The 7,848-nt window shown below is 43.9% G+C and overlaps 1 protein-coding gene across 1 annotated transcript; it reads right to left on the reverse strand.

Annotated features, from left to right (window-relative positions):
• Positions 1-470: 470 nt before the first annotated feature.
• LECT2 (leukocyte cell derived chemotaxin 2) lies at positions 471-4,666 on the reverse strand. Its single transcript, XM_009091391.4, has 7 exons — positions 4,552-4,666; positions 3,875-4,007; positions 2,882-3,033; positions 2,198-2,368; positions 1,752-1,866; positions 1,106-1,257; positions 471-701 (listed from the first exon to the last, which is right to left on the reverse strand). Exons 1-7 carry the CDS (start codon positions 4,595-4,597, stop codon positions 511-513), a joined length of 960 nt encoding a protein of 319 aa, XP_009089639.2. The 5' UTR covers positions 4,598-4,666; the 3' UTR covers positions 471-510.
• Between the last annotated feature and the right edge of the window lie 3,182 nt (positions 4,667-7,848).

Below are 7,848 nucleotides of genomic sequence, written 5' to 3' on the forward strand. Positions count from 1 at the left end.
GCAGTGTTTCTGTGAAGCCACGAATCACAGAATCAGTGAGGTTGGACAAGACCTTTAAGGTAATCAAATGTGGCTGTCTAATGTCAGCTCAGTTCCAGCTCCAAGCTTCCCGTTAAATAGGCCTGTGTTGATGAATGTTGGGATTTTTTGGAGCATTTGTTCTCCCTGATCTGTACAAGTGAGGCCAGCTGGTGCTCAGGGGAGAAGCTGTCAGGAATGCGCCTTCTCTGCCACAGGAGGGAGTTAGCACTCTGCATTTTAGCTGATTTTTTATACTTTGAGAAAGCTTATAGCTAGTCATTGCTAATTTCCTGATTCTCTGGTAAATGCAAATTCCAACAAAAACTCAAATCTTTTTTTGTTTTGTGAGTCCCTGTTGCCATCCAACAGACACTGTTTGTATAAGGCTCAAAGTATTGAACAGGTGATGATATAAACTGTTGTGCATGAGAAGAAAAACAACTTTTGGATGCTGAGATGGATTTATTTGGAATTTACTGTGTTCCCATTTCAATCTCTTTGCTCTTTCCCCCTTTCAAGATTGCTTGTAGGATCCGAGTGGTCGCAGTTCTCAACATGAATATGAGATGTGATCCCAGGAAATACTCTTTGCATTGGCAACATTCTCCCAAGGACTTGTCCCTTGGAAATTTTACCATTGTATCTTATGGGATGGATACAGAGTAGTTTTACGCAGAACTCTGGTGAAAAACAAGAGGGAAAACCTCAGATGACTGGTGAAGCATTTGTTCTTCTGTACTATATTTCAGAAATATTAACAATGTCTGTCTTGCCCTTTCCACTGAGATAACAATAGTGGAAATGTTGAAATAGCAGAAACACTGTGGTCATAAAAATTAGGTAGTGGTTGGAGTCATTGGCTTGGTAGAAGAGGGAAGGCAGGGAGAAGGTGGGAATTTGTGAGGTGGAAAAGGGAAAAGCTTGAAGACATTTTGCAGAACTCAGTTATTTGCATTGTAGCAGGAGCAAAACATTCTGAATGTAAGTGGATAGAAGTAAACATGGCTAAACTACGTGGCTAACCGCAAGGTAATGCATCCTTTATGAGCTCAGGACAAAGAAATGTTAAATGACAGCTATTTACCTGGTCCCCTGATCTGGACTCCATCATCAATGGCATTTCCATTGTGGAAGAATTTAACAGGCCCAGAGAGCTGGCCAGAGAAGGGAGCATACACGGTGGCCCCGTCAGCACAGATGACATCCACTGCCCGGTGCTTCCCTTTGCCACTGCGTCTGAAAACACACACATCTTTACAGAAACCTCTGCTCAGGCCCAGTGCTGCAGAGGGAGGTTAGGCAGCACATGGGGAGATCTGGAAATGGGCTGTGAGGGCAGAAACAGTGTCAGCAAACTGGCTGAAGATCTGCCAAGGTGTAGGTGAGGTAGTGTCGTGTAAGGGTGGATGACCTGTTGGAGCTGGAGAAAAATGCCTTTCTTGCAGGACTTTAAATAAAGACCATAGAGTCCAATAAAACCATAGAGCCACTTTGGTTGTGTGAAGGACATCAAGTCTAACCCTCCACTTCAGTCAGGAGTGTTCCCAACACTAGGTCAGGTCAGGCATGGCTTAGTCTGATAAAAAGCTCCAAGCAGAGAGGTGTTACCAACAATGTGGGCAGCCTAAAAGTTTCTAAGTCCAATCCAAGCCTTCAAAGCTGTAATTTTTATGTAACCTAAACAAAGTGGAAGTACAACAAAACCCCAAGTGTTCTAATTATTGTATTACCTTGGAGCTCCATAGTATCCACAGCCATACTTATCACAGCCTCTTATCTCATTGGTAGGGTTCCCAGCACACAATGCAGCCCAGCGCCCATCCTGTTGTGGCAGTGGTGGAACATCTTTGAAACACAGAACACAGCACATCAAAGTTAACTTCCAGATTGTTTCATCACTTGCATGTTTGCAACTAGTATTTTTGATTTACAGTTAGGTAAGAACATGCTGACATTACATCCCATGATTCTAGTTGGATTTTTCTCCATAAAATTTGCAATCCTTTAGGAAATGTAAAGGGAATGCAGACCTAAGCTGGATGGTAATATTTCTAGATTAGGGTTATTTCATAGAAGAAAATGCTTTAAATACAAAAATTCAAAAGGAGTATGACATGTCCTGGAGTACAAATCTACTCTTGTTCTGAGTTGTGTTTTTTGTTGCGGGTTTTTTTACCAGGTGTAAGCAGATGAGTGGGATCAGAGTGGTCGCAGTTCTCGACATGGATATGAGAAATAATGCCAGGATATACTTTTTGCATGGGCAGCATTTTCCCCAGCTGTTGCCCTCTGCGGATTTGGCCGTGGTACCGGATGGGATGGATGCAGACAAGCTTCACACAGTAACCTGGGAGAGACAGGAGAGAAAGCAGGGTCAGGAAACATCAGCTGCATCTTCTGCCGGGGTGAGCAAGAAGCATTCCCTGCCAGCCTCTTACTGGAGACTGTTAGGATGAAGCAGAAATATAGTCGAGGTACCAACAATGGTGAAATCAAAATTACTATATTTGCCAGGGCAAAAAGGAAAAAAGGGTGTTGGAAAATAGAGACAGGAAAACATCCTCTCAGCAAAACTGAGGATATATTTCCGGTGCTTTATTTTTACTGTTTCCTATTTTTTGATTTGGGGTTGTTATTTTCCTGCTACCTGTTTTTCAACTCCTTTCTTCCCTCCTTTCCAAGAAAAGCATAGGAAAGGACTACATCCTGCTGGTGCTGTCTTCCAATATTTCAGCGTACAAGAGAGGATGTAAGATTAATCAATACTGTGCTTGAATTGAAGAGCTACAGAAACCTTGCTCAAGTAAATGAAGTGATTACTTGTGCACATCTCACAGCACACCTGCTGTTAATTACTTGCCTGATCCCCTGATTTGGACTCCATCATCAATGGCATTCCCGTTGTGGAAGAAACGGATGGGTCCCGAGAGCTGCCCACTGAAGGGAGCATACACCGTGGCTCCATCAGAGCAGATGACATCCACACCCACATGCTTTCCTTTGCCACCCTGCCTGGGGGCAGAAATACATAATTAGGGACATCTCTCAAGGTTAATGCTATGTTTCAATTGGTCACTTAATGCAGGATGAGAGGTGGAGCTTGTCTAACAAAAATTTTTTACCTGCAATGAAATTGAACAGTAGTAGCAGGTTTGAAGCATCTTTTTGTTGTTGTTGCAAATTGTTCACATTACTCTGACTTTCTTCAGAGTGGGATGAAATTTCAAATTTAAGCTTATTTTTTATTTTCCCAAGTTCATGAGGTATTTCAAACTGTTAGGGAAAAGTACCATTTTATCCCAAAAAATATGTGTGCCATATAAAAATAGAATCTTGGCTGGCATTTTCTCACTTAGAAATTTGGGAGCTATATGATGAAGATGGACACTTTTAGAGCCTGAGGAGATGACAAGACAATGGGGAGTCATTCTACATATAAAAGCATTTCTTCATAGAAATATAACCTGCTGTTGTCTGAGGTCCCTACTTAAAGACAGTGATGCTGACAGAGTTTTAGTTTGTGTAATTGAATCTACTCAGCTTCCTGAGTGTTGGTTAAATTTCTGGAGTATAAGCAACAAGGGTAAATGACACAAATCCTTGAAATACTTCCATTTCCTTTACTCTGTCTGTGATTCATGTAACAGTCCTGCTCCTTCACCTCTGCATTTGCTGTCAGCAGTGGTATCACTGTGCTTCTGTAAGGAATATCCCCAAAACCAGCAAGAGGTCCTGCAGACAGCAGTATTCTCTCCTTCTGAGTGTCAGCTCTGTGCAGCTGTAGTCTTTCTGGTGCCTGCACCTTTAGTGCAGGAAAGGGAGGTGACCCGCGGTGGCCGGGCAGCCGTGTTACCTGTCAGCGCCGAAATTGCCGCAGCCGTATCTGTCGCAGCCGCGGATGCGGTTGGTGGGATTCCCGCTGCAGATCTGTGCCCAGTGCCCGTGCTGCTGCTGGGGCGGGTGTGCATCCAGCTGCTTGCTGAAAACTTCACATGGAAGAGAGGAAAAACAGGGAAAATTCAACCATGTTCTTAGTCCCGTGCAACAGAAAGCATTGAGGTATAAAATAGGGTGTTTAAAGGGAAAGACCTGAGCTCCAAGGAGTCTGTAATTTCAGAAACTGTAGGTAAAAGGGCATTCTACAACCTGCTGTATAGACTTGATCCATTTTTTCCTGATGTGTTGCTTTTAGGTACATACACCAGAAAGAAAGCAAAGCTATAGATAAAGATATAGATAAACTATTTTTACTTTCTAATGGTGCTGGGTTGATGGTTGGACTTGATGATCTTAGAGGTCTTTTCAAACCATAATGATTTTATGATTCTTTCTGAAAGCTCCAACTACTTCAATATATGTCTCTTAATGCACACCTGATTCCATATTTTATAATAGTCATAACTGCCCACATTACCACCATTCCTCATAAAAAAACCTCAGCATTATTTATGTTCAAGGGAATTTCAGTAATTCATTATTGTCTGCCTAACCCCAGTGAAGCCCAGCTGCATTACAGCAATCTCAACTCACCAGTGGACACCAAGCTGACCAGAGTGACCAGACTGAGAGCTGGCATTTTGGGGCCGTGTCACCTGTGTTCTTTGATCCTGTCAAAGACATTGAACAGCTGCTGCCTGAGGTATTTATGTGCTTTTGAAAGCACAAGTCCGTTGTCTTGGCCAATCAGTCTCGAGCTAAATATTACAGCTCCAGGCTGGTGGTGTTGTCATATTGGGCACTGTGGTGGTCTGCAGGCTCTGACAGTTAAAGATGGTTGGGAAAGATGGATAAAATATTTGGGCTCTTAACAGTAAGAGATGGAAATGACCCCACATTTCAGGAAACTCTGGTTGAGATGTTTCTTAACATCTTTTCTTCCCCTTCCTGGAGTAAGGTCACATTTAGGCCAAAAATGGTAGGAACCACAAATTTGGTTCAGAGGATTGAACTGGAGGGAAAAGGTGGCCAAAGCTCCAGAGTGGATGTCACCAGTTTGTCCTTTGCTGCTCATTTCTCCCAGAGCTTTGTGACTGAGAACACAGGAGGTGTTTGGTGTCAATGAGTATTCACTTGTGCAAAGAAAAACAGATGCTGTTGCATCAAAACATTTCTGTTTTCTGGTTCAGCTGAAATTGTCATTTATTTCACTTAAATCCATGAAGGCTGCTCACTGAAACCCTGGGGTTTTAACAGTGTAATACTTATTAAAACATCTTCAAGTTCTGAAACAACAGTTGCAAACCCATGTTGCATGGGCAAAACTGACCTGGAGTTCAACAATTCTAGCTTTTAAAGGGATGCCTTCAGTACCTTCTTGGTTTCACCTACTGTTCTATAAATGATAACCTAATAGTACTTTGTGTCTCTGGTAATCCTTTGGAATTAGATTTTCTTTACAGACATGTCTTGGATAATATGAAATTTAAATGAGTCATGGTGCTTTCACATAAATTATTTGATATTTCAAGTTACAGAAACCTCTAGAAGTTCCACAGACTTTATTCAGAGAAGAAACAGATGTGTCTCTGCCCCGCTTCCAGTTTGCAAAAGCATCTGTACATTGTGTTTTCTGAAAACCTCCATGGAACAGGCAGTTGGAGACAAATTTTTCATTTGCATTTCCAAGCTTTTCTTTACAGCCAATATTTAATCCCCGAACAATCTCTTAGCCCTCCCTGGGGGTACAACAAGTGGTTTGGCTGGTTTTATCCCTGCTGCTTTCTTCTCCATGCTGCCAGGAAGAGCTGCTGGTTTCCACACTCATAACCACCAAGCAGATATTTATATAAAAGTTCTGTCCCTTCAGTCCAGTTTGGATGGGGCTTTTGGTTGTAATTTGCTTCATATAATGGAGTCTTGGCTGCTAAATGACACAATGTGCTGGGAAGGGTTCTCAGTGGGTATTCAGGGTTTGGGAATGCTGCTTATCCCTGAACTGAAAGATGGGATGTGTGGCTTTGTGTGATCCTTGCCAGAAACAGCACTCATTGCTTATTCTCCTTCATTTGACACAAGCTCTCTGCAAACCCTCTCAGCTCTCCTTAACAGCAGGAGTCAGCAGGGGAGGTGGTATGGGTGGCACTTTCAATGAGGATTTCATAGCAGAGAGGTTGTTAAGTGTTTCTGAGCTTGGCTGGCTCTCTACTGGCTGCTGGAAGCTTTTTCCCCTACTACAATCAAAACCATTTAAAAATAAAGATTTTTTTCAGGGGATGCCTGGCCCAATCCCAGTTGAAGGGTGTCCAGTGGGATTTCTGCAATAATGATCTCTCTCAACTAGATTTTATTTCTGATTTATTTCAGTTTGCAGTGGGAGAGTTTTAAATACCTCATTAGATAACTTTAGCCTGGGGCAGACCTGCCTTGACAAACTACTGATTTTTATAGACTTCTGTGAACTCATGTGCTCCAAATTTTACCAAGGAAAGAATTGCAGCAATTCAATCTGCTCTACAAAGTCTTGTGAAGGAAAAGCTTGTTGTAAAGGCAGCCAAGCTGCTAGGCACAGGAAGGGAGGTGTTATGGGTGCACAGACACTGAAAAAGGTTTTCCTTGAGCCCTGTTCTGCAGTCTGGTGCTTTGTAAAATGGCTCCAAGCTGCCTGCTCTTTGCAGTTTTTTTCCCATCTCTCCTGAGTGCACGGCTGACTCCAAATTGCTCATAACTGTGCACATTTATTTTTATTTCTCCTCTGTAAGAGATCCTAACAGCATTGTATCTTGCTCTGGTCTTTCAAAAACACATCAAAATGCCATTGCAGTGTATCTAATGCACTTGTGGTAAAGTACTCTTAATAAAGCAGCTTTCAAGTGAAGGATGAGGCATTTGGGATGTCTCAGTGCCTTCCCCATCTTCCCTGGGTGAGCTGGCAGGTGCAGACCTCTCACCTGGGACATGGGGCAGCTCAGAACCAAAGCTGGAGGGATTCTTGTGTTGGGCTCCAGATGTTAATTTAACAGTTGGTAGGTGCAGTTGTGAAAGACATGAATTGGCCACTCAGCACCCAGTAACAGAAGGATATGGAACAACCCCTGGCATTGCACAGTCCTGGGAGCTGCAGTTGCACCATTTCCTTCCCTGTGGTGGCAAGTGGGCACGGAGATGGAGGGGAGCCAGGTGGGTTAAACTGGGAAATGCTGATTCCCTTCTTTTGTGTGGGGTGTGAGGTCCCCATTTTCCCCCTTTAGTGTCAGAAGGAGCTTAAGTGGCTGTGTAAGAAAACCCTTCAAGGTCTTCTGATGGACCAAGCAATGTCTCAGCAGGCAAATGGGAGGGTTTGGGCTGATATCACTGAATCACAGAATAATAGACTGGTTTAGGTTGGAAGGCAACTCAAAAACCATCTCCTTCCTATCACCCTGCCATGTCCAGGCATCCCTTCCACTGTCCCAGGCTGCTCCAAGCCCTTTCCAGAGTGGCCTTGAACACTTCCAGGGATGGGGCAGCCCCAGCTTCTCTGGGCAGCCTGTGCCAGGGCCTCACCACCCTCACAGGGAAGAATTGCTTCCCAATATCCCATCTAACCCTGCCCTCTGGCAGTGGAAGCCATTCTCCTTTGTCCTGCCACTCCAGGCCCTTGTCCAAAGTCCCTCTCCATCTCTCTTGGAGTCCCTTTAGAAAGGAGCTCTCAGGTCTCCCTGGAGCCTTCTCTTCTCCAGGTGAGCACCCCCAGCTCTCCCAGCCTGGCTCCAGAGCAGAGGGGCTCCAGCTCTCAGAGCATCTCCAGGGTCTCCTCTGGTGTTGCTCCAGCAGGTCCATGTTCTTCTGATGTTGGGGATCCCGACAGGCAGAGAAGGAGTTAAGCTGATGCTGTCCTGAAGAAATCCC

This window comes from Serinus canaria, chromosome 13, assembly GCF_022539315.1.
Source record: "Serinus canaria isolate serCan28SL12 chromosome 13, serCan2020, whole genome shotgun sequence".
NCBI classification, from domain to species: domain Eukaryota; kingdom Metazoa; phylum Chordata; class Aves; order Passeriformes; family Fringillidae; genus Serinus; species Serinus canaria.